Source organism: Sus scrofa, chromosome 18 (assembly GCF_000003025.6).
Source record: "Sus scrofa isolate TJ Tabasco breed Duroc chromosome 18, Sscrofa11.1, whole genome shotgun sequence".
NCBI lineage: Eukaryota > Metazoa > Chordata > Mammalia > Artiodactyla > Suidae > Sus > Sus scrofa.
In genome coordinates, this window is record NC_010460.4 from 720853 (window position 1) to 747250 (window position 26398).

The 26398-nt window shown below is 52.3% G+C and overlaps 1 protein-coding gene across 1 annotated transcript in view; it reads left to right on the forward strand.

Annotated features, from left to right (window-relative positions):
• Nucleotides 273-26398, forward strand: part of PTPRN2 (protein tyrosine phosphatase, receptor type N2) — a 668485-nt gene continuing 642359 nt past the window's right edge. The window contains exon 1 of the mRNA XM_021079161.1: nucleotides 273-473. Coding sequence (XP_020934820.1) covers nucleotides 371-473 — 103 coding nt within the window. The 5' untranslated portion in view covers nucleotides 273-370. The remainder of the gene's footprint in view (nucleotides 474-26398) is intronic.

A 26398-nucleotide genomic window follows, 5' to 3' on the forward strand; every position in this document is an offset into this window, starting at 1 on the left:
GGGGCCGGGGGCCCGCGGGTGGGGAGGGGAGAGGCTCGGTGCCCACAGGGGCAGCAGGAGGCCAGGGAAGAGGCATGGGGGGCTGGGCGCCCCGAGACTCGGCTGAGGGCTGGGAGCTCTGGAACGCGGGGGCGCGGGAGCGCGGGGGCGTGGCCGGCGGGCGGGCGCGCGGCCGGGGCGGGCCCGGGCGTGTCGGGGGGCGGGGCCTGCGGGTGCGCGGCCTGCCGGGGGCGGAGCTTGCGGGTGCGCGGCCTGCCGGGGCGGGGCCGGGCGTGTCGGGGGCGGGGCCGGCGGCGCTGTCCGGTGCTGAAGCCGCGGCAGCGCCGGGAGCGCGGGGTGGAGCGGCCGCCATGGACTGAGCGCCGCCGACATGGGGCCGCCGCTCGCGCTCCTTCTGCTGCTGCTGCCGCTGCTGCCTTGCGCCCCTCTCGCCGCCCCTGCGCCCCGCGCCCGGCCGCTCCCGGGGCTGCTGGGTGAGTGGGGGGGGGTCGGGGTCCGGGTGGGGGAGGGGCTGTGTGACTGAGGGGAGCGGGGGAGGGGCGCCTGAGTGAGGTGGGGGCGGGCGGGGTTTCTCGGGAAGACCAGGGGGTGTGGGGGCGCCCGGGGAGTGAGGGCGCGGTGGGGGAGGGGGCGCCTGAGGGGCTGGGGCGGTGGGATTGGGGCGGCTCCGAGGGCGAGGGGCGGGGGAGAGCGGGGGTCCGGGTCCGCCCGGGCGCCCAGCGCGCGGCCTGTTTGCTCCCCGGGCGCTCGGCGTGGGGCGTGGGCGCGCCCCGCGTGTTCGTGCCGCGTGCGCCGCGGGCCGCGCCGGGGGGCGGGGGAGGCCCCGCGTGCGCGGCGACTGGGAGGGGCGCGGGCGCGGGGCCTTCGTGCTCGGCCCGGCCTCCTCCCCGCGTGGTCGCCGCGCGCGGACCTCCCGGGCCAGCGCCTCACAATCAGACGGACATTTTCCTTCCGTGACAGGAGTGGGGACTCGGGGAGGGGACGCGCTCCGACGGGGGGGACGGGGGCAGCCCTTCCTTCAGGCGTGGCCCCGGGCCCTTCGACCGCGGGAAGGCTCCGGGCCCCGCTCCCCGCCCCGGGCGCTAACCCGCTTTTGTTTCGGAGCTTTCCCGGACCGCCCGTGTCCGTGGCTTCGGGCCGGAATTACGGAACATGTTAGATTAGAATAGCAGGTGTCACAGGGCGGAGTGCACACCAGGGTGTCACAGGTCCAGGGTGGTGGGGGGCCTCCTCCTCGCATCCTGGGCTGGCGCTTCTGGTCTCCCGCCGCTTCTCTGTCCCAGACAGAAACTGCAGGGAGAGGTGGGCAGGAGGTCCCCCCAGACCCTTGGCTAATGCGGCCCCTTTGCCCCGAGTTTCTCCCTTGCTTTCCTGGCCTGGTAGGGAGTGTGGCAGAGTTGGAGGGAGGGCTGGCCGTCCAGGAGGAGGGCCTTGCCAGCTGGGGTGGAGTCCTGGGGTGGAGTGGTGTGTCCTGGCCCCCACACCCTGTGGTGCTGTTGTCAGAGTCACTTTAAACCCCCCCCTGGGGTGGGGAACGACACTCTATGCACAGGTGAGCCGCCCTGCTTGGGGGGGCTTGGGGGCCTTGCTCCCTCTGCCTTGACCTCCGGGACCTTGCCCTGAACCAGCAACAAAGGCTGAGCTGCATGCTGGTCTGCCTTTGCTGGGTTCTGTTCCTTCGCTCATCTGGCTGGAACTGGCATATCACCTCCTGTGAGAGCTGTTTGCTCAGCTCGCCAGACGCCACCCTCTCCACACCCCGGTCAGGGAGAACCAGGGTCAGCTGACATCAGCCAGTTCTGGGGAAGGCAGCTTCTATGGAAGGAGGGGAGGCTGGTCTTGGACAACTCTCTTTCCGTCGTAATTGTCGGGTTCATAGCCTTTTTCAGAAACCGTAGAGAAAGGAGGAGGGGGGAGGTGGCTGAGGGAGGGAGTCAAGGAAAACCCTACAGTGGGCGTGTGTGAAAAGAAGAGAACAGCTAAGCTGCCCTGGTCAGTGCTGCCTGACGTGGCAGTGGCGTTCTGGCTACAGGCACGGCTGAGTCGTATCACTGGGAGTGGGTGCCCTATTCGCTCTGTTCACCGTGTGCCCCCAGCCAGCCTGCTGGGTGCAGTCTTGATGTGGAACCATATCAGGGACCCACTGTTAAACCCGTCTCAAGGGCTCCAGGGGATAGGTTTAACATGCTGATCTCTTAAGGACCACACACCACCCTGGCAGCGTATGCAGACAGCAAGATGTACGTGTGGCCTTCCCATTTGGGGACCCATCCTGGGGTGGCATGTAGCCTTGTCTACTCGTGTACGCTCCCAGTGTCCCGTGCACCCTGCCTTCTGTGCCCTTGCACCATCCCCACTCAGAGTGAGGGCTGCTGCCCTAGCCTCAGAATTCACACAGGCCGTCTCCAGAAGGTGGTCATCCAGGAAAGGCATATGCTGCCATTTTTCTTTCTCAGCCACCTGGGTCTTGTTTGATGATGGTCTCACCAACTACGGCGCTCCGAGTAACGATGCACAAGGAAAGATGCACCCAGACACCTCAGATCTGGCCCCAACCACGTCACTCGTACCTATTTATTTATTTGGCTCCCAACACTCAACCTCGGCTTAAGACCTATAGAACACAAGGCTCAAGGAAAGACAAGTTTTTGCTCCTCAGTTGTATCATAAAGTTTTCGGTTAGAACGAGGGGTCCGATTTCACCAAGATCTAAGGACAGTTCTTTCTGCCCAGGATGCCTCGCCTTGAGCTGGAGGCCCCCTCACATTCTGTCCATGAAAGAGCTCCTGTTGTTACCCTGGCTCAACAAAGCGGCCCCGTCTGGGTTGATATTGTCATTTCTCTGAGCCATGTGCCCTGAGCGCTGTTGGCGGCATCCCACTGAGGGTGGATGTCCCACCTCTCCCTTTCTTGACGGTTACCCTTTCCCCCTGGACCCCCTTAGCTTCCTGGCCTTGCACCACCCATTCTGCCCACGGCTTTCTGGTGCAGAGGGCTCCCTTGTGGCACATAGCGTCCCATTATTTGTGATACTGTCATCAGAGCTGAATGGGGCAGGAATAAGTCACCCCTTCGCAGGGATGTGCCTCACCTTTGCTTGTAGCCAGAACACCATTGTGCTGGGCAGCCCTGTCCAGGGCAGCTTAGTGCCTCTCTGCTTCTCCTACACGTCCATCTTTGGGTTTTCCTTCTCCTTCCCTCTGCCTTTCTCTGTGATTTTAGAACATCCTTTTGTTCAGGTCTGAGATGAACATGCGCCTTTTGTCTTTAAGCCATTCTTCAGTTAGAGAGGCCAGTTTGCGAACCTGTTCTGGCAACCCCCGCGTTTAAAAGCCGTTGTATAAAAAAAGGTCCTTTTCTTTTGCTAAAGAAACATACATTTCATTTGCCGAAGGACCAAGTCAACCTAAGTCAGACCTAGCCAGTGCACCTGCCTTTGAAGATGGGCGCCTGTTTATTTTCCTCCTTTGTTTTTGCCTTTCGATTTGCCCACACATAATTTCCATTCACCAGTGAGCCCACACTGAGCTGAGGAGAGAGCTGCCAGGAGCTAGCATGCTTTGTCACCTAGACGGCATGATGTTTATTTTTAAATCAAAGCATCATTCTTGCCACGAAGGCACAAATCCCCTTTCTTGCTTCTTGGGGTCGGAGCTGTTGATTTTGTTGGTTGTATGGTAATGAGCAGCCTGCCCCTCCCCCAGAGTGAGAGCCCTGCTGCCTTCCCTCTGGCTGTGAGCCTTTCTCTGCCTGTTGTTTCCTCCTCCTCCCAGCTCTGGCTCCTACAGCCTCAGGTGCTGATGGAAGCCCCTCTGCAGAAGGATTGGGGCACATGGAAAACCCCAGGCTTCCGGGAAAGGGAGGTGCCAGACAGTGGGCTCACCCACAAATGCAGAGGCATGGGGTGGGACTCTGGTGTGGCTGTCTCCTGCGTCCAGAGACAGCAGTTACATGTGTCAGACTCAAGGGGAACGTGTGGGGAAGAAAAGGGGTTTTTAGATGGCTTTCTCTCTGTGCTAAGCTTAGCTGTGCATCTCAGCATCTTGCCTTTCTTCTTTCAAAAGCTGAATTGTTTTTGCCCCTGCTTCCCAAGGCCGTCATCAGTGGTACCCACTGGGAAGGGGCAGGGAGCGTGTTAAATCTGTAGTAGTGTGCTTGCCACGTTCCTCGGTGGTGGTGCTGGTCCCCACTGATGATTTCGCCATGACATGTTGGACCCCTGGCTCCCGGGGCTTGGGTGGAATGTCACCCAGGGCTCATCACCCCAGGGTGTATGTTTTGATGAACGTTGTGGCAATCATGGATTCTTTTACATGATACTAATTTCTGCATTCTGAATTTGTTTTGATCTGTTTTTTTTTTCACATGCAGTATTATGTAATTTGTGAATGCATTATTCATTTGCTTTTTTTAAGATTTGTGAAAATGAGTGTGGGGTAAGGAAGTAGAATGAAGTACAAAGGAGAGATGGGGTCAGCTGAGCTGTTGTTCCTCAGGAAGGGTTTCCAGGACCTCTTGGAGCATCACCGTGGAATTTCAACGTTTTTTAATGAAGAGGTGTTTGTAACTAAAGTTAGCCAAACTGAAAAGAACCCTCTGGCTTTGGGTAGCAGATATTTAAGATATGCTTGAGGATGTACAGATATTGCTAGTTTAAGGATTCTTTATAGGTGGAGAGGTGAAAAAAAGCTTAAGAAATGGGCCAGAAGGGTTTTCCTTCCGATATATCCTGGTAGATGTGAGCCTGGTGCGGCACAGCTAACGAAGAACCTATCTCTTCTGACAAGATGTTCCATTTCCCGAGAAAGCAAACAGTTGAATTCATGGCAGATAACTCTCTGTGCCACATAAAAGCACCTGGCAGCTGTTTTCACATTAGTCTAAATTGACCTTCATAAATGTGGACCCAGCTGGGCTTATTTTTCAAATCTTTGTTGATAGGAAGCCAGAGAACCAGAGAAGCAGAAAACAGTCAATGCACTTTTTTGCTGGCTGGAAACAGAGTTTGTTGAAGGAAGAAGAAAATTTTTTTCTTTTAACTGGAGCTTTCTCTAATAACTTGGCCTCAACCACTATTTAAATATCAAGGGCAGGAAGTGCAAAGAGGTGTGGTTCTCCTGGAAACACTTTTGTGCACATACTAAGTAACATTTTTTGTTTGTTGTTCGGCTTCTGAACTGATAAGTGGGTGACTCCCACCTTTGACTAAGAAGCTGAACTTTGGACTGGAAGTGCTGACGTAGGAAGCATCAGGGCCCATCTGCCTTTGAGGTGGCCTCCGGGTGCAATGTGGAGAAAGAAGGAAGCTACTGAGGGTTCTGTGATGTCACTTGGGACACTGCCCCATGCCCTCCTCCCTTTGTAGCGTAGTGACAGCCCCCCTCCCTGAACTCTGGCAACCCACTTGTGGTTACCTGCACACCCCACTGTGGCTTTGGTAGGTAGGCATTTCTGTCTTCTTTCACAGGTGGAAAGACTGAGACTTGGAGTGACTAAGAAGCTGACCGTAGGGCACCCAGTGCTGGGGGTGGGTCCTGGGTGTCTGGCCTTTTCCAGCAGATGCTCCCAGGATGGGGCAGGGATAGCTCAGCAGGATGCAGGTCCCAGCAGAAGGATTTTGTGTGCTGTTAGTACTTGTCCCTCTCATTCCACAAGAACAGTGTCTGGCAAGGGTGGGGGGCATTGACTTCCCAAGTTGGGGTTTGTTCTGGGTACAGATCCGATTATTTGGCCTTTCTGAGGGAATTTCGATGTTCAGAGATGGACAACTTGTTTGGGGGACACCTTTAGCCTTCCCATGATGTCAGGAATGTAGGAGCCACTGGAATTCACAGATCGATGTCTCCATAAACTCTGTTCAGAATGCCTCTGTGCTTCCATCGGTTTTTAAATTTTTTTGTTATAGTTGATTTCCAGTATTCTGTGAATTTCTGTTGTAGAGAAACGTGACACAGTCGTATATATGTATATATGTGTGTATATGTATATGTGTGTGTGTATATATATATATATATATATATATATATATATATACACACACATTCTTTTTCTTATGTTATCTTCCATCATGTTCTAGCACAACCTATCAGGTTTTTTTTTAATGTGGTAATACAAACACCAAAGAAGCTAGCTTTCATTTGAGATTTGTTACAACAAAAAGTCTACTTCAGGGTAAGGGATGAAAGAAGGTTCCCTTTCCTGAGAAGGATTGAAGAGCATGCTCCATCTAAGCTTGACACTGAGGGTGGCAGACAGACAAGTGGTGGGTCAGGGTGGTCACTCGTTCCTCTTTTCTGAGGTGCGCTGGTAGATGAAAGGGCGGAACGGCCCTTATAAGGTGTGGGACGTCTGCGTCACTGCGTGCTTCTGAAAGCCCACTTCGCAGTGTCCTCCGTGCGGTACGAAGGATGTGTTTGGAAATTGTTTGGTGGAGGAACTTTTCAGAAGAAATATTGACCTGGTTTCCAGAGGGAAAAAGAGTTGATGTTGATGGTGCAAGTCAGTTCTGATTCCAGCAGCGAAATGTCGTCAACTTGTAAAGGGACGGAGCAGCCGCTGAGGTTGGTCCTAGGAGGCTGATGCTTTTTCCATCTGGGGCTGTGGCTTTGATCCAGCTCAGAGCAGTAATTAACCTGAGGTATGGCTTGAAGCCAATTCAGCGATGTGTACATTCTCTGAAATAGCCGGCGTTCCGATGGCACCAGAGGAGGCCCCAGCGAAAGAAAGCTCGGCTTCTCCGTGGCGAGTGGGAGAAGCAGTGTGAGTCGCCATCCACCAGCCTCTCCCCCCCTCAAGCCATCGTCTGTCCTGAGAAGGCACATCTGCTTTTACCAAAAGCCACTTTGGGTCTTCTTGAATCTCTTTTTTTGCTTTTGCCTAAAAATAGGCGGAGGTTCAGACCGTGGGAGTTCTGTCTGATTTAAGCAGAACAGAGAGGGGATGGTAGTTCTGAGGTTCCGAGGGCCCAGGGTCCAGCCTTGTAACCAAGCCTTCCCTCAGCCTTGTACCTGCCTCACTGGATGCTCTGGTCCTTGATTCCATGACGTTGTCGACATGGAACAAAGAGGATTCTACCAGAGCCAGAAACTATAGGTGGTTTCCAAACATGTGGCAGAGGCACTGAGCGGATCTGGGTCCAGAGCACAGATCACGTGAGAAAAGATGCCACTTCAGGGGGCTGCCGCCGCTTCCCACCTGGTAGTCTCTGCAGTTTGCACTCACAGTAAGGGTCGAGAGACGGGAAAGGGCTTCACCCGGCTCTGCATTCATACCACGAGCAAAACGCCAGATTCTTTTTTTTTTTTTTTTTTTTGTCTTTTTGTCTTTTGTTGTTGTTGTTGTTGCTATTTCTTGGGCCGCTCCCGCGGCATATGAAGGTTCCCAGGCTAGGGGTTGAATCGGAGCTGTAGCCACTGGCCTACGCCAGAGCCACAGCAACGTGGGATCCGAGCCGCGTCTGCAACCTACACCACAGCTCATGGCAACTCCGGATTGTTAACCCACTGAGCAAGCGCAGGGACCGAACCCGCAACCTCATGGTTCCTAGTCGGATTCGTTAACCACTGCGCCACGACGGGAACTCCAAAACGCCAGATTCTTTGTGCTTTTGAGAGGACTCTGGGAGAGGATGGGAGTGTCCTTGGTAATGGCAGTCCTAGTTATCGTTTGTAAAAGCTCCAGGTTTCTCCAGGTTGGTGGCCAGATGGTGGAGAATTGTTATTTTTTTATTTTTTAATTTTTTTGTCTTTTTGCCTTTTCTAGGGCCACACCGACGGCATATGAAGCTTCCCAGGCTAGGGTTGAATTGGAGCTGTAGCCGCCGGCCTACGCCACAGCCACAGAAATGCAGGATCCGAGCCACGTCTGTGACCTACACCACAGCTCATGGCAACACCGGATCCTTAACCCACTGAGCGAGGCCAGAGATCGAACCCGCAACCTCATGGTTCCTAGTTGGATTGGTTAACCACTGAGCCACGACGGGAACTCCTGAGAATTGTTATTATTGAAAACAGTGTGACTTTGCCGAGTCCCAGTCTCAGCGGAATTGACAACTGAGGTTTTTACAAAAGCATTACCATTTAAGGTAATAATATCATTTATATTTTTTAACAAGCATACCTGAAAAATAGTTCTGCCCACCTTGGGTGCAAGCCTGATTATGCCCGATGATGCCGTAACAGGGAGGACAAGTCATGTGATTCCGCTGCCTGCACTTCAGTTAATGTCATCCTTTCAAAGAGCTTAAGGCCCTTGAAAAAGAGAAGCCATTCATGAAAACTTCCTACACGTTTGAGTGCAAAGTGTAATAAAAAGAGGTCGTACAGACTCTTCTTCAAACACCGTAAACACTTTCTAATATTTAAAGATTTGGTATTTGATTAATGCAAAAATCAGAGCACTTCTGGGGGTACATTTGACATGTCTATTTTGCACTTTTTTTTGTTCTTTTTAAGGCTGCACCTGTAGTGTATGGGAGTTCCCAGGCTAGGGATCAAATCGGAGCTGTAGCTGAGGCCTGCACCGCAGTCACAGCAACGCCAGATCTGAGCCACATCATGCCCGACCCCTAACCCACTGAGCGAGGCCACGGATCAATCGAACCTGCATCCTCATGGATACTGGTCGGGTTCTTAACCTGATGAGCCACAATGGGAGCTCTAAGTTTGCACTGTTTTTAAGTGTCTAGATTTTTGCCTTGTCACCAAAGCATAAAAACTGTTTGACTACGAGGCTGGAGGACGCCCATACTCTTGTCAAAGCTTTGGGCTCGCATAGCGCTTAGGACCCAGGGGTGCTGAGCATGTCTGCCTTCTGCAGCTGCCACACCGTGAGGGCACAGCATGCGGAGTCCATGGCGGCCCTGTAGCCTCTTTCTCCTGGAGTGACGGCTCTGCCTCATGCAGGGCTCCCAAGTCCGCCACTCTCTGTACCGCTCGCCTGGGGACTCAGGGTATGAAAACACCCGTTCTGTGCCACATGGTTTGTTGGAGAAGGTGGCAGTGATGGTGGTGGCAGAGCAGAAGGTCTTACTGTCCCCAGCTCTGACTCCCAAAGTGTTTCTCTTGTGAGTCCTGGCCTCAGACCTTCTGATTGGGGCGTGGGGGGTGTGGGTCTGGCACTACCAAGTTCCCTCTGCAGGACAGGGCCTGGCCTCCAGTAGTCACGGCAGTCTGTCCCTCCCTGCTTGTCTGCGCGGCTCTGTGGGCCACCCTCCCTGCTTTCCCAAAGGGAGCAGGTGACTCTGGCCAGTTGCCTGCCCCCCGCGCTGTGCTTGGAGGGGCGCTGTGCTGGGCAGCATTTGGCAGGCCGTGGGAAGGCAGACCTGTCAGAAGCCCATGCGCGCTCCTCTGCTTGGCCTGGGAGATCTGCTGGGCTCTGGTCCATGCCACGTTCCTGTGGTTTGCTCCCCAAGAGTCACCTTTCTTCCCTGCAGCCTTGTGCTTAGAGAAAGAGTGCCAAGGACAGGTGCCCCCCTGCTCTCCTGGTTCCTAAGGCTCCTCAGGTTCTCGAGACCCTGCCTGGTTGTGGGGTGGTGGGAGGTGGGGAGCTGAGCTGGTTGCCGGCCACCTTGCCTGCCTGTTTCTGTCAGGGAACAGGCTTTCCTCCTGTTGTGTGGGTGGGCTTGTGCAGTGTGTGTCCACAGCATGTCCCACCCCAGAGGAAACCCCAGTGGAGTCTGTGGGTGTGCGGAGGGGGAGGCAGAAGTGCCAGTGGGATGTCTTGTGGGGGGCAGGCGGGGGGCCTGGACCCTTGTGTGAAGCCTCCTGTGGGGTGCGCACCCTGGGGCTTGCCCAGCATCAGTTCCACACAGGTGGCCTGGAATAAGCCTTAAAGGAAAAGGCTTTTGGCAGAATGTAGCTGCAGTAGAGAAACTGTGGCGTCCTAAGCAGAGGCTTTCATTTCTTGCAGAACCAGGTGTGGGCAAGAGCCAGACAGGGTCGCCGTGCGGAGTGGCTCAGTGCCCGGCTGTGCTGGCAACTGCCTCCCTGAATGTGGCCACACCAGGTCTTGGGTCTCCTGTTTGCTTTTGTCTTGAACATCGACTGTGGATGCTGAAACCCCAGAGTGTTGTTTCTTTTTTACTTTCCCTCCTTTCCTAGGGCCACACCCATGGCCTATGGAAGTTCCCGGAGTTGGGATGGACTGGAGCCATAGCCGCTGGCCTGCAGCACAGCCACAGCAGTGCCAGATCCAAGCCGTGTCTGCAACCTATGCCACAGCTTGTGACAATGCTGGATCTTAACCCCCTGAGTGAGGCCAGGGATCGAACCCGCATCCTCATGGATAATAGTTGGGTTCTTAACCCACTGAGCCACGATGGGAACTCCCAGAGAATGTTCTTTTACATGAGTTTTCATTGCTCGGAGTTTAAGCAGAAGGAAGCTCCTTGATGAGTTGAGTAAAGAAACCTTTTTTAAATGGAAAAATTATATTTCAAAATAAGTATTAGATTCTTAGTGTAGTCTCCTAAGAAACGGGATCGCTATTGGCTGATACCTATGATAGTTTCTTTAGTTGTTTATCCTTTTTTTTGTTAAGCAGTTTATTTTTTAATTTTTTTTGATCTTTTTGTCTTTTTAGGGATGCACCTGATGCAGATGGAGGTTCCCAGGCTAGGGGTCCAGTCAGAGCTGTAGCCACTGGCCTATACCATAGCCATGGCAACGCTGGATCCTTAACCCACTGAGCGAGGCCAGGGATTGAACCTGCGTCCTCATGGATGCTAGTCGGGTTTGCTAACTGCTGAGCCACGACAGGAACTCCTAGTTGTTTATTCCTTTTTTTGTTTTGTTTTTTGTTTATTTTTTTATTTTTAATATTTTAATTTTAATATTTTAATTTTTAAAATTTTAATTACTCAATTAATTTATTATGTTTATAGTTTGTACAATGATCGTCACAATCTAACTTTATAGGATTTCCATGCCACACCCCCAGCGTATCCCCCCACCCCCCCAGCCTCTCTCCTTTGGAAACCATAAGTTTTTCAAATTCTGTGAGTCAGAATCTGTTCTGCCAAGAAGTTCATTGTGTCCTTTTTTCAGATTCCACATGTCAGTGATAGCATTTGATGTTGTTGTCTCATTGTCTGACTGACTTCACTTAGCATGATAATTTCTAGGTCCCTCCATGTTGCTAAAAATGCCAGTATTGTAGTTCCCATTGTGGCTCAGTGGTTTTACGAATCCGACTAGGAACCATGAGATTGCAGGTTCAATCCCTGGCCTCACTCAGTGGGTTAAGGATCTGGCGTTGCCGTGAGCTGTGGTGTAGGTTGCAGACGCAGCTTGGATCCCACGTTGCTGTGGCTCTGGTGTAGGTCAGTGGCTATGGCTCCGATTAGACCCCTAGCCTGGGAACCTCCATATGCCGCAGGAGCGGCCCTAGAAAAGGCAAAAAGACAAAAAAAACCAAAAAAAAAAAAAAAAAAAAAAGCCAGTATTTCGTTCCTTTTAATGGCTGAGTAATATTCCACAACACGTTATGTACCACATCTTCTTGATCCACTCCTCTGTCGATGGACATTTCGGTTGTTTCTGTGTCTCGGCTATTGAAAATAGTGCTGCAATGAACATTGGAGTGCATGGGTCTTTTGGAGTCATGGTTTTCTCTGGATAGATGCCCAGGAGTGAGATTACTGGATCAAATGGTAGTTCTAGTTTTAGTTTTCTGAGGAATCTCCATACTGTGTTCCATAGCAGTTGCACCAATTTACAATCCCACCAACAGTGTACTAGGGTTCCTTTTTCTCCACACCCTCTCCAGCACTTATTGTTTGTAGGCTTTTTGAAGGCCATTCTGGCTGGTGTAAGGTGGTACCTCATAGTAATTTTGATGTGCATTTCTCTAATAAAGAGTGATGCTGAACATTTTTTCATGTGTTTTTTTGGCCATTGGTGTGTCTTCTTTGGAGAATTGTCTGTTTAGATCTTCTGCCCATTTTTTGATGGGGTTGTTTGTTTTTTTGGTATTGAGCAGTAGGGGGTGTTTATAAATATTGTAGGTGAATCCCTTGTCAGTCAATTCATTTGCAAAGATTTTCTCCCACTCTGTGGGTTCTCTTTCTGTTTTGCTTAGGGTTTCCTTTGCTGCCTAGTTGTTTATTCCTAACGTGTCATAATGAACTTAGATTTTAATGTCCCCTCATCATAGAGGTTGTGGGCGCACATGTAGAGATCTAACAACCAGGACTGTGTAAGGGACATTGTCTGTGTGCTGGAAACCATTGCATGGAATTCATATGGCAACCAAGGTCTAGGAGAGTGGACCCATGCGACAGCAGAAGAAAGTCTGGGAATGAAAACTTTGCTGCGAAAAATACGGTTAGTGTGTAAGGGACGAAGAGCATCAATACTTCACAGTGAAACCAGATTCTGCTTGCTTATACCTGTTTTGTCTCTTTGGGAAGAAGTCGTCCTGAAAGAGTATCTTGATTTAGTGCTATTCTGAGAAGATAAAATGTGCAATGAGGCTGAAAATATGGATATTTACGTAGAAGTGCCTGTTTTATTCTCCAAAGAGAATAGAGAGAGTAAAATATAGATGTCAGACCTATTTTAGGGTGCTAGTAAACTACATTAGTGACATAGCAGTACGTTAATTAAGAAATCTCTTGGTGATATTAAAATGTGTTATGTGGAGTTCCCGTCGTGGCGCAGTGGTTAACGAATCCAACTAGGAACCATGAGGTTGCGGGTTCGGTCCCTGCCCTTGCTCAGTGGGTTAACGATCCGGCGTTGCCGTGAGCTGGGGTAGGTTGCAGACACGGCTCGGATCCTGCGTTGCTGTGGCTCTGGCGTAGGCCAGTGGCTACAGCTCCGATTCAACCCCTAGCCTGGGAACCTCCATATGCCGCGGGAGCGGCCCAAGAAATAGCAAAAAGACAAAAAAAAAAAAAAAAAAAAAGTGTTATGTTTGGTCTAAATGGCTACTGTTGAAGAATAGCATTTGTTTAAGGATTAAATGTTTTCCTTAGGAACTCCGAAAGAACATCAGATATCCCAGATACATTTCAAGGCAAACACTAGGAAAAAAATGTTTCAGATCGTTACAGGTGATCTTACATAAAGCGTTTTAGAAAGATTATAGAAGATTAAATGGCTACTAACTCCAAAGTCAAAGTCTGATTTTGAAAGATTCTACCCAGATGCAGGTATGTGTGTTCCAAATGTTGTCACGGTTCCTCCTTAATACCAAAAGGTGCTGCTTTGCTGTGAAAAATAAGTGAATAAAGGAGGAAGAATGTGCCCTTTGAAAAAAGACGGATGACGTTTTAGCCTTCAGCCAGGAGAAGGGGGCCTTCTGTTCCTTTACGTAACCCAGTGGTTCTCAATTGTCTTAGGGACATTGTTGGTTGTCCCGGCCAGGGTGGGAGGTGCGCTGCCCGGACCTCTAGAGAGGAGGCAGGGTTGCTGCATGTCCTGCAGTGCACAGGTGAACCGGCCGGAATGGCAGCCAGGCCCACGGAGAAGCCTTGGCTCTGATGGGAAGCTGTGTGCTCGCCTCCGATGGCAGGCGAGTGAGAGGTGGGCTGCTGTGGCAGCAAAACAAACTGTAGCAGAAAGAAGTCCTGCCTCCTCCAAACCGCCGTCCAGTTCTGGTGAGGGGCCACCCTGAAAATCTGACCCTGTCGCTGTTCTCCTGGAGGTCAAGTCCCTGCACCTCACGGACATGGCTCACGCCGCCTATGTGCTTACACGTGTGTGTGTGTAAATTGCATACATGCTCGCCTGAACTAACACTTACTATAAGACAGATGAAAAATAAATTGAAAAGAGAGGTTAGACGTTACTAATGATTAATTATTAGTGTTGAAGGTACACAACCTTTTTGTGCTTAATAAAATCATTAAGACTGTCTCAGATGCTTGGTTCTTAAATATCTTTTCAGTCCCCGAGGCTTCAGGGTATCACCATCTACCATCTCAAGGCACAGCGCGCGCTAGAGCAGTGCCTGCCAGTAATCATAATATATGTAAATCCATATTTGAAAAAGTCCAAAGGATGATTTTTAATATTTTTGTCTGCTTTCTTATTGGGTCTGATTCAATTGCCATTCCTTTGGCCTCATTGTGTCTGAAGAGCTCCTACCGGGAGAAGGAGCAGCTCATCCCACTTTCTGTGTCAGTGTCATCATTAACAATCCATAATTTCTTCGCAATAATCCCTTCAAATCTGATTCATATTGTGTTTAGTTGAAATGGGTCATAAATCACATCCACAAACCATGTCAGGCGGCACGTGCGAGCAGCAGCACGCTCAGGGGACTAGTGGAGCGCAGGCTACCTTTCCTTCACCAGAACACACAGGCCCGTTTGCTGGGGACCTAGTGAGGCTGTGGAGTGGGGAGGGTGGGAAATGGGGGTTGGAAAAGGTGCGGGAATTGTTCTGTGCAGGTGTAACTAGGCTACAGGCTTCTGAATGTCCAAGAGGTCATTGAGCGATGCTCTTGCAGGCCCGGTTGAAGCGTCAGTAGTCCCATCCTGCCTCAACCAGCTCAGCCCAAGTTAGACACAGCTGACTCCACGTTCCTGGAAAACAATGGGGAAAAACATTGTATTGTTTAAGCTACACATGCTGCTTGGAGAACATGCAAGTCTTAAAACGACTTTGATTAGTGAAGGCAGGAAGAACGGATTTGAGTAATTACCCACGGTTTCAGAACTTCCCTAGCCCCCAGAACCTCTCTAGCCTTCCAAAAATTTCCATGCCCTCCAGAACCTTCCTTGCCTCCAGAAGCTCACCAGGGCCTTTCTCTCCCCTGTGCATTCCTAGAGCTTGTCATATAACGGAATTTTATTACAGTGATTCACTTAATAACTAGGGAATTTTCCATGTCACATACGTGTTGGTTTGGGAAGCCCTTATCTGAAAGGGTTTTCCACATGAGAAGACCTTCATGCATAAGTATTACATTTTTTATTCTGTGGGTATTTATCTTGTTGTGTTTCCTAATTCTTGCCAGGAAATGGAAGTAGCACTTGTGAAGTTGATTTTTACCTTTTGGGACCCTGAAGAAATAGATACTTTTCATCAGCTGTTCTGACCAACATGGGCCTTATTAAGAAATGGCAACATGCCAAAACAAACCAAAAAAATCCCAATCCCTGCAACAGGCAGAATAAAAGAAGTGAAATAGGGGCTCAATTAGAACTGAAGGCTCAGGAGGTGGAGCATCAGGTCTAGTGTGAAAACACACCTCGCCAAGTGCTTTCTTAGAGCCTCATAGCCTCAGGGGCGGGGGCGGGGGTGGGGGGTGGGCAGCAGGTATTTGGAAAGGCAGGCATCCTGTGACCTGGCCTGCTCCAACTCCTGCTCTTTCATGGCCTCTGTGATTTGTCTTCTGGGTCCTTTGGGGCTACGCATGGGGCAGCTGCTGGGGAGAGAGAAGAAAACTTTTTTTTTGGCCACACCCAAAGCATGCCGAAATTCCTGGGTCAGGGATCGAACTCATCCCACAGCAGTGACAGTGCTGGATCCTTAACCTGCTGAGCCACGAGGGATCTCCAGAAAGCTCTTCTGTAAATGCCTAATTGAGGAACCGTCCCTAACAAGATAAGAACATCTGAGCTGCTTCTGTGCGACGAGTTACTTCCTTAGCCACAAAAGACCATTGACCTGGGCCCAGCAGTTTTTGTTCTGAGTCTCTGTACTGAGTGGCTAAAAGTGACATCATCCTTAGGTGCCTCTGCTGATTGGTGATGAGTTCAGGGGCCTGTAAGGATATTTCGCAGTGTCTCTGCCCTGAGCTTTGCATGGCTTGTGTTTGGGATTCACCTTTGGCTGATTCTCTGGGCTGTATCCTAAATTAGCAGCTAGGAAAAACTGAAAATAAAGTGTTTGTGGAAAGGAAATGAGAGTGAGAAGGAAGGGCTTTTCTTGCTTCGCACACTTGGTGGTGTGGGCCAGGGCCTGAGTATGCTGCTGTCTTGTCCTCACTGCACTGACCAATATGTGACCTTCTGGCCCATCGCCCAAGCTACACATGGACAGCATCTGAGTCTGCAGTAGCTTTGTGGCATGGAGTCGCAAGTGTCCTGTCTTGGAGGCTTTGGTTTGGCTCAGAGCCCCCGCCATGTTTGTTGCCTCAGAAGCCCCCTCCCTTGTTTCGTATGTGGAGTTCTAGGCTTTGGGGCAGCACCTTCGCAGTAACACCCGTGGAGCAACATGGGTCCTGAGCCCTGCAGGTGGGGAAGCCAGAGGGGAGGTGGGGTCAGGGGACACCGGGGTCTCCTGCTTTATGACGATCCAAGGCCCTGGGAGGTGGGCGTAGCACACATCCTTTGTAAGCCAAGGTCACGAAGGAAGCATCACTCTGAGCAGGTGCTTCCTGATCTTTTGAAGCAGGCTCTTCCCATCAGTCTTGTCCTGGCCTTCCCTGCTTGTGGGCCTGGCACTCTGCATTTTATGACTGGGATAAAGTACAGCCAGCATTGGAGGGCTTAGGGTTCAGACTGAAGTGTGTGCTTGCTGCTGGAAGGGAGTGGGGCAGCAGCAGGGCTGTGCTGAGCAGGAAGCACCGCCAGCGCCCAAGGGGACTTCACGCAGCTGCAGCCACGGGGTCTCCGGGTCTTGGTGGTGGTAGGACCGCTTCTCCGCAGGGAATGGCAGAGGCATTGGCATCTCATGGGCCTTGCCCGTTGCCCCCGCACCAGACAGGGTGGCTGTTCTCCTGTTAGAGTGAACGGGCCCGTGCCTTCTTTCTGGGCAACGAGCTTAGGCGGGCACACTGCCCTCTCTGCCTGCCTTAGTGGCAGTGGTGGATGTAGCTAGCAGGACGCCAGTCATTTCTGTGACCTGCACATCCTTTGCGCACATCTTGGCTGGGGCCTGGTGCCCAGTCCTGGGCTGGGACCCTTTCCAGAGCCGCCCCTCCCCCGAGAGCACCCCCATCTCCTTGCTCCTCCTCCTTTGAGCACTTTCGGCATGAAGCGCCTAACTCTCGTCTCCATCCTGGAGGCTGTCCTTCCTTCAACACCTCAGATCAGTTGATTAACATGCATGTTGGGTTGCCTGCTTTGGAGGGTGGGCCAGTGCACAGCACAGGGCAGGAACGTGTGCACTTGTCAGCTAATGAGCGCGCCTGGAGGTCTGGAGAGAGGCCGCCAAGCCTCAGCCTTGACATTGTGCATCACCATAATGAAAGGCTTCCTAAAATAAACGCTGCCGGGAAGTGTCCCGTCTGTCCTGTTTGGAGGGTAGAAATGCAATTGCAGGCCTGGCAGCTCCAGCCGGCCTGTTGGTCACAGGGACAGGCAGCCTGGTGTGAGTGCAGGAACCTTCTGGCCTGGAAAAGGTGGGAACAAACCCCATGAACGTCTGGGGAGACGCAGGGAAAGGTGCATTTCACTCCTTCTGTTGGGTGAGGCCACTTGGCTTCCTTGCATCTTGTGATCATGTCTGCGGTTGTTGTGTTGCTAATGGACCCGCGTGAGCAGGACAGTTAGGTAACCTGTGGGGACGAGGAGAGGAAACGCTGAGGAGGAAAATCCTCTTCTCCTCTGGACACGTTTGAAAGGGGAGCCAGACGGTGGGAAAGGATCCCAGTGTTGCTCGTCCAAGGCCCCCCACCTTTGAGGGTCATGCACAGGGATATCAGGGATCCTGGGGTTAAAGGTCAGGGCTGCCAGTGCCGGGAGACTGGCCAGGGCTTGGGGAAGGAGGGCCGGCTGTGGGTTGTGTGCTGGCCTGAGAGGGGTCTGCACGTCCCTGGGAGCCCACCGTCTGATGTTGTCCCGAAGTGCTCAGCAGCTAACAGGACCTTCTGATGCCTGTGGCTGATCTGCCATGTCTTCAAAGCTGTATGTAATCTCAGCAGTGGTTTGCAAGAGGAGGAGCTAGCGCAGACAAAGGGAACCGCGCAGGGGACCCCTGCTGTGGTTGATGAGTGGGCTTGGGGTCAAGTGACAGGGCAGGCACGTGACACCTCGCTGCCTGCATCCCCTGTCCTGTAAGGGGGACTTGGCAGTGAGGCTGGCAGATTGTTCCTGTTTATCGTGTGGAGTGCTGGCACGACAAGGGGCCCAGCTGTGCTCCCGGGGGCTCCTCTTGGGCTGTGGCAGAGGCCGGTGAGGGGCCCTCACCGCACTGGACTTTCAAGGGAGACCAGCTTCCACTTAGTGCTGGGCCGGGTGGAACCCGCCCGCCAGCAGGGTGCAGATGACCCTGGGGTGGGGGTGGTCTCAGCCGTCGGCAAGGCTCCCCTTCCCCATGACTGTGTTTGAAAGTTGGTTGTTTAGCTCCATTTCGATGCTCTGTGTCGTGTGGCCACACATATTGTCTTATGAATTGCAGCCCTAAGAGGTAGCCCTCGCTGCGAGAATGGGGTGATCCGTTCCTCAGGTGGGACGCTGTGCGGGCGGCCTTCTGTCCTGGGAACCTTGTGGTTTGAGGAAGGAGGAGCCTCATGCTTGTTTGGTCTGTCTCACTTCTCTCCCCATGTGTGGGGTTCCAAGCTGCGTCACATGCCTGGGGCTGCATCGGTTTGTAGAAAGGCAGCCTGAGGACAGGGCCTGGATCGAGGGTCTCCCTGCGGTTTCTCCCGAGCGCAGATCCCGTGAAGAAGCAAGTTCTCGCGTGAAGGGACATGAGTCCCGCTTGTCCCAGGCGTAGTCCTTCTTGGGCTTGCATATGTCCCTCTTTGGTCCAGCAAGACCTTCGTTCTCCTTCGTGTTCCTGGCTGATTTAGGTCATGGATCTTTTCCTGGGGCTGAAGGATTGGCAGCCTGCCGGCTGAGCTGGTGCTCTCCAGGCCTTACCTGACAGGCTCTTAACTGCCCTACAAACGAACGTGTGCCAGGTGAAGCTAAAGCAAAATGGACCTCAGTGGAGGATGCATCAAGGCAGGTGCTCCCAGGGCACTCAACTGGGACAGGGTGGGGGCGCTGCTAAGTCACTGCCCTGGGCTTGAGTGCTGTTCTTGCTGGGTGTCCCAGCCTCACAGAGTGCTGGGCTGACTGCGAGGGCACGGGCTCCCCTCAGCTCCTTATCGGGCAGTTGGCTGTATCCATCACGAAATGCACAAATCTGTGACATGAGGCTCCACTTGGAGGAATTGGGGCTACAGCCTTCTTGCACGTGTACAGTGATGTTTGTGCAGAGGAGCCCCTGCTGCAGTTTTTTGTTGAAAGATGACACTAGAAACACTTTCTTAATCAGAGACTGGTTAAGTGTGTGCTGTGTTCCCACCGCAGAATCTGAAGCTGTTACAAGGACTGAGGTGGACGAGTCTTTGGAGATTTGGTTAATGACACCTGGGGGACAGTGAATTCTCACTGAGCGCCTGCTGAGTGCCGGGACTGCTCTGCGCCTTTTAGCCTCACGTCCTGTTTAATCTTCACGACGGCCTGTGGTGTAGGAGCTGTTCTATGCATGTTTCATAGACACACTCGGGCACGGTGACTTCAGGGTCTGAGTTCTTAACCATGTGAGTAAAAATCCGGGTGTAAAGAACAACCCCTTTGGTAGGTTGTAAATATATATACATCCTGAACGTAGAAAAAACGATTCATTAAAAAATAGGAATCTCATCATTGACTCCATCTTTTCAAAGTTTACTTGGGGATGAGACTGGGCCTGTGGCGCTCCCCCCGGTCTTGGGCCCCCTTCCTCTCTCCCTGCCTCACTGGCCCTGTGTCAGGCCGTGGGGCTCGCAGAAGGGGTGTGGGCCCAAGCGGACAAGGATGCCCAAATGTTGGAGGCAGGAACACGCAGCCAGAGCTCTTATTTGAGCTGCCGGGAGCAGCTGAATGCTGTGTGATTAGCTCTGTTTGGGAGAGGCATTCGTTGCAATCAAGTTGTATTTCCAAGGTTTTCTAGCCCAGTTGTTTTTCCAGCTTGCACCAGCTGGGTGTTGGCACTGCTGTGTCACCCAAACTTCAGATTATGAAACATCATGGACAATTTGCAAGCTGCTGTATGAATAAGACTTGTATTGCTTCACACACCTTGTGTTCATTGTCTTTGAATCCTTCCTGTGCCAAACGTCAAGAAAAGGGCATTGATGAATAGTTAATGCTGGATGATCAGCTGGCAATCCTGCCTTTTCCAAGAAGCCACTTCAGGATACCCTCCCTCCCCTGACCCCAAGACTTGAGCTGTGAGTTTGCAGTCCTGCCTTAGTGGCCGGGACTTCAGCTCTCAGATCACCCCATGCCGGGCACCTTCTTTGCCTGTATGAGGTGATGGGGGCTCTCTGCGATGATGATTTGGCCATGGTGGGCATTTCCTCTGGCCAGGAGAACCACTTCCTGTCTCAGGGGACAATTGCTGTGGGGAATACCGAGCTACCAGTGTGACCTGACCAAACTGGGGTCCACTCGCCGATGCGCAGCAAAGTGTCTGCCCACACCAGGTTGTGGTGAAGACAAGTACAGTGCTAACTGCAGGGCCCGGCGAGGAGAGTGGGCAGCTCACATGGAGAGACCTTTCGGGGAGGGTTTTCGAGACAGGTGAGGGAGAGGGTCACGTGGTGTGTGTCCAGCTCGTGCACAGTTCTCTGGTTGGTTGGTGGTGAGGTCACAGGGTGATGTTTCGGGAATCTCAGTCATCACCGTCCGGATTCCACCCAGTCTGAGGTCGATGCACTGGTGGCCAGCAGTTAACTTCTACCTGGCGGGGATTTTAGAATCTGCACAACAGCTCAACGATACGGCTCAGGATATCATCGGTAGCCTTTGAGGAGGATCTAAAGGTCCTTAACTTTGTTCTGTGGCTCAACTATTATTATTATGTCTTGCTTGACAGCATGTTTCTGCGTTTTCTTTTTTTCTTTTTTTTTTTTTTTGTCTTTTTTTTTTTGTTGTTGTTGTTGTTGCTATTTCTTGGGCCGCTCCCGCGGCATATGGAGGTTCCCAGGCTAGGGGTTGAATCGGAGCTGTAGCCACCGGCCTACGCCAGAGCCACAGCAACGCGGGATCCGAGCCGCGTCTGCGACCTACACCACAGCTCACGGCAACGCCGGATCTTTAACCCACTGAGCAAGGGCAGGGACCGAACCTGCAACCTCATGGTTCCTAGTCGGATTCGTTAACCACTGTGCCACGACAGGAACTCCCCGTTTTCTTGTTTTTCTGATTAAATTGCTCTTTGGAACTTGGGGAAGGTCTAGGAGGCTAGACCTTTTTTATAAACGAGAGGTGGAGGACATGGGTGGGGGGAGTCTGTCCCCAGGAAAACCCTCTCGTCCCCCAGGGTCCTGCTAAGTTTCACCAGCTTCTGCATCCACTAATGCCGGGGCAGATGGGGGAGACATTCTGTGTGTGCTCATTCTTTGAAGGACACGGGACTCAGTATACAGAAGGCTTTTTGTCTTTGGTTTGCTGTTTAGTCTACTTCTGTCCACATGCGATTTGAGCTGGGTCCCGCTCTGCCCTGGCCCGGCACCTCTGCGGCCTTCATCACTTCGTCTGTCCTGGATTCCAGGGCTCCCAGTTCCGTGTAACCAGGGGGTTGGCGGTACAGTGAGGATGTGTTTCATGAATTATTGAGCCAGTGGTAACTGAAGAGCTTCCCTCTCGCGGTGTCACTCAGCACATTGTCCTTCCTCAGGCCTCCCCAGCGAGTGCCCGGGGCGTGTGGTGAGGAGGGGCCGTGCTGCTGCCAGCGCCAAACAGGGGAAACCTCAACCTACGGCTGCCTTGTCTGCGTGAGGCAGGCCCGGGGTGCCCCTGTGTTGACTCTGGCTTGGCTGCCATTGTTGCCTTTGATTCCACGATCACTTCTCCAGCAAAGGGAAGGTGGAGGCAGGGCCCTGCGCCCCCTCCCTGACTCGCTGCCCTGGGACTGGAGGTCTCGTGCCCCCTGACCTCTCTACTGATGCCCTGGGCACCAGATTCGCGGTTGCGGGCTTCGCCCTGTTGAGATGTCTAGAGGCTTCCGTCTGAGGACGTGCTTCAGGCTGCTCCTGCGTGGCGACGGGGTTCTGGCTGGGCATCAGCAGTGGGGCGGGGCTGTCTGCCCTGCCAGCAGGGTCTTGTCCCGCATGGCAGTTTTCAAACTGAGATGTGACCGAGTCATCGGGGGCTGTGTAAACATGCAGTTTCTGACTCAGGTTTGGACCCTTGCTTCTGCATTTCTGGGGCCACACTTAGAAAGGAAGGTCTGAGTCAGTGCTGAGCTGGTGGCCGAGCAAGGAGCCCCACGTCGCTCGGGGATCAGGAGGAAGTTTCAGCTTGCTTCAAGAAGTAAATGAAATAACACCAAAACTTACTGGTGTGTGTAGGACTACCTGGTCTTCTCTTTAAAAAGTCTGTGCACTCAGAACATACAGTTACTGGGAGCTGCCCACGGTCAGCGGAAGCAGCTAGTTCCCATCTCACAGAGGAGGGCTGAGCCTTTCCCTGACAGCTGTTGGGGCTCATTGTTATCTCTCAGACCTGAGGTGCTTTGCTTTTCTACAGCTATAGGTATTACAAATTTGTGATTTTGAAAAATACCCTGAAGCATTACATTAATCAGGGTTGTTGGGGGGTTCCTTCTGGGACCATTGAGTGTTCTGGCTTCAGGGAACTGCGGGAAGGTTTGACTCACTTGTGACCTGATCCACATAATCTTTCTGAATTTTTTTTTTTTTCCCTTTTTTGGCCAGGCCTGCAGCACATGGATGTTCCTAGGCCAGGGAGCGAATCTAAGCCGCAACTGTGACCTGTCCACAGGTGCGGCGATGCTGAATCCTTAACCCACTGCGCCGGGCAAGGGATCAAACCCACACTGCTTCGGAGAGTGCTGGATCCTTAACCTGCTGTGCCACAGAGGGCACAACGTTTATTAACGTTGAGATATGTTGACTTGGTTTGCAAGGGTGGGAATTAGTAAAACCTAGACCCTAGGGCTCCTGACTCCCCGACCCGGCCCTTTCACCACGAACAGAGTGGCTCCTATTCATGGGCTGGTTACTGTTGTGGGGGGATTTTACTGACAGGTGTCAGTGATCCTTCTTGAGGTGGATGAAAGACAAGCACTGAGCTGAGCAGTGCCCAGTCACACCTGCAGGAACAATGGTGGGTGAGAGCTCTCCTGAGTTGCCGGGAAAGCTCTTTGCCCTGCGGGGCATGGGGGGCAGGCAGCCACTTCTCCTGAGGACGTTCAGGAGAGCTTTCCTTCCCTTTTTGGCAAGACAGGTATTTTTGGCTCTAACTTCAAGGATGACACGGTTTGTGCCTGTCGATTTCTGTTGCCAAAGGAAAGAGCCACGTCCTCTTAATCTCTGCACGTTATGGGTTTCTCGTCTGGAAGGAGATGCGTGGCTGTACTGCATCCTGAGGTCGCTCAGGACTTGATGCCCGTCCTGAGCTTGGAGAAGCAGGGCCAACTGTTTTCATTCGTCAAGCTCTCTGAGAGTTTGGCCCTTAGTTGGTGCTCAATAAATAATCTGTTCCATTTTCACCTGGCAACTAATTTAAAAAACCCGTACTGTTCCCCTGGCAGGGCAAAGCGTTTACTTGCCACTCTGTCAAATCATTGGAAACCATGTGATGTAAAATTAACATGTGCCCCCTTCTTACATCCGGAATGAGTAAAAAAGGATTTGGGGAGTTCCCATTGTGGCTCAGTGGGTTAAGAACCTGACTAGTATCTAGGAGGATGTGGGTTTGACCCCTGGCCTTGCTCAGTGGGTTAAGGATCCGGTGTTGCTGGGAGCTGTGGTGTAGGTCACAGACACAGCTCGGATCCCAAGTTGCCCTGGCTGTGGTATACGCTGGCAGCTGCAGCTTGGACTTGACCTCTGGTCTGGGAACTTCCACAGTGAAAGAGACACCAGCACATCCATGTTCACAGCAGCGTTAGTCACAACAGCCAAATTGGAAAAGCAACTCGTGTCCATCAGTGGATGGATGAGTCAACAAAATGTGGTCCATCCAAACAGTGGAATATTATCTGGTTACTTCCTGACACCTGCTGCAGCGTGGACGAAGCTTGGGAACGCTCTGCTCAGGGAAATGAGCCAGTCTCAAAGGACCAACGCTGTGATTCCACTTACGTGAGGTCCTGAGAGTCGTCAAGTTCACAGACAGAGAGTGAGAGGGTGGGTGCCAGGCGCTGGGGAGGGGCCGGGGAGTTAGTGTTGAATGGGGACAGAGTTTCACATTTGCAAGATGAAAAAGTTTTAGAAATCTGTTGCACGAAAATTGCATATACTTAACACTTAAAAATGGTTAAGGTGGTGAGTTTGTGCTGTGTTTTTTTTACCACAATAAAAATATTGAGGTATGTAAATGGGAAGAAACAGCAAGGAGAATTCTGTTTTGAACCGTCTCTCCCTGCCTAGATGTCTCGTAGAGCCCTGTCTCACTCCCAGGCCCCCTGGCTGCCGGGGATCCGGACCACAGCCGTGCGTGGTCAGCCTGCGTGCATCCTTCGCTGATGTCCCTGGGCGGGAGAACGTGGGACTGTCCCAGCCGGAGGTCTGGTGGGGTGGCTCTGACAGTGCACCCCGAGAGCCAGGCCTCGTCCTCCCATGTGTTGGGGCCACGTGCAGCATCAAAGCCCAGTGCGCTGCTGAGTCAGCAGGACTTTTCTCCTCTCTTCACAATGTATTGTGGAATTGTTTGGTTTCCCTCGTATGATAGAAGAGTCATTCTTTTCCTTTTCATGAGTCTTGACTGGACAGATAAGTGTTGGGGCCCAGAAGGTGAAGCCTGGGAGCCCTTGGGCTTTGGACACTCTTCTGCAGCAGGTGCCGTCCTGGCCGCCAGCAGGCCTCAATGACACTCTGGTCCTGTGACTCTTCCCTCTAAGTGCTGTGACTTTTTAGGGTTCTTTGTATCCCTTTAGGGCTGCCATGTGCCAGGTGTTACTGCTGTCCTTGTAATGTGCAGGGCATGGGTGGGCCGTGGGTGGCCTGGGCTGATGCTTGGGATTGCAGACCCCACCCGGCCAGTTTCAGCCAGAGTCACTCTGCTTCTGTTTGAGGTCCTTGGTGCCCTTTGCTTTGCAGGGAGCAAATGAGGACTGGGGACTCAGGGCCAAGTCCCAGGTCTCGAAGGTGACCTGGGGAGACGAGAACCCAGCTGTTCTGATGCCTAGGCTGGTGGGTCACCATGTAGCTTATCTTCGAGAGCTTCTGGGAATGAGAGGGCCCTGTTACCAGTGATCTCGCTGGGCCTGAAGCGGGGCAAGCTGGGCCTGGGCAGTGTATGTCCCCATAGACGAGCCCTGAGCCATTCTGGTGGGCTGCTTTCCTTGTGGCCTGCAAGAAGGAGACTGCGCCCCACAGCTGTGTGTCCCTGTGGAACTGTGCAGAAAGCAGAGCCAGTAACGTGCCAGGGAAGTGCTCCCTGCTTTGCGGCAGACCTGGTGATTGGGCCAGCACTGCCTGTTGTGAAAACAGAGCAAGACCCTCGGGGCCTTCCCAGGACAGAACCCCGCCACCACCATACCTTTTGTCTATAAAAAAATTTCAGTCAAAGAATAAATTTAATCGGAGAAGTGGGAAAATGCAGAAGCGAAGGAAAACTGTCAAACAAGACCAAATAATAATAGTCATTAAATTGAGGTCAAGGACCTTTAGTTCCTCCTCAGGGGCTCTAGACCCTATTCTGAGCCATGTCCCCTGAGCTGTTTGTAGATGCTGAACTCCCACCAGGTGTAAGAAGTGAACTACGTGGTGACCAGACTGTAGTCACGACACGAGCCTCTCCATGTTCCACAGTTCTGAGAACTGGGCTCAGAGAAGTGGGAAGAAACTGATCCTGAAACTGAGGACTAACTGTACCTAAAACAAGATGATGCTGGTCAGACCACTGCATGACCAATTTCAGGATGATTGTTCGAGCTGACGGTGCTGCTTCTGCGTGCAGCTCCCTCTCTTGGCCTGTGCACCCCTGAAACTCCTCTTTAAAAGCTCTTGCCCTTTATTGTCAGGAGGGGATTGGCCTTTGGACAGGAGTCCACCCTCTCCCCAGTTGCCTGACTCTGAAAGAAAACAAACTTTCCTGGAGTTCCCGTTGTGGCTCAGTAGTTAACGAATCTGACTAGGAACCATGAGGTTGCGGGTTCGATCCCTGGCCTCGCTCAGTGGGTTAAGGATCCAGCGTTGCCGTGAGCTTCGGTGTAGATTGCAGACGCGGCTCGGATCCTGTGTTGCTGTGGCTGTGGTGTAGGCCAGCATCCCCAGCTCAGATTCGACCCCTAGCCTGGGAACTTCCATATGCCGCGAGAGTGGCCCTAGAAGTGGCAAAAAGACAAAAAAAAAAAAAAGCAAACTCCTTTCCACCAGCCTTGCCTCTGAGTATTAGCTTTCAAGCAGTGAGCAGTTGGACCCCACTTTTGGCAATATTGTGGCCAGGCCCCATGGTTTTGTTCACTTGCTCCAAGGCCAAGTTTGTTACAGGCCTTCAGAGAGCCACTGTTTGTTGGTTTGTTTTGCTTTTTTTAGGGCTGCACCTGCAGCATAT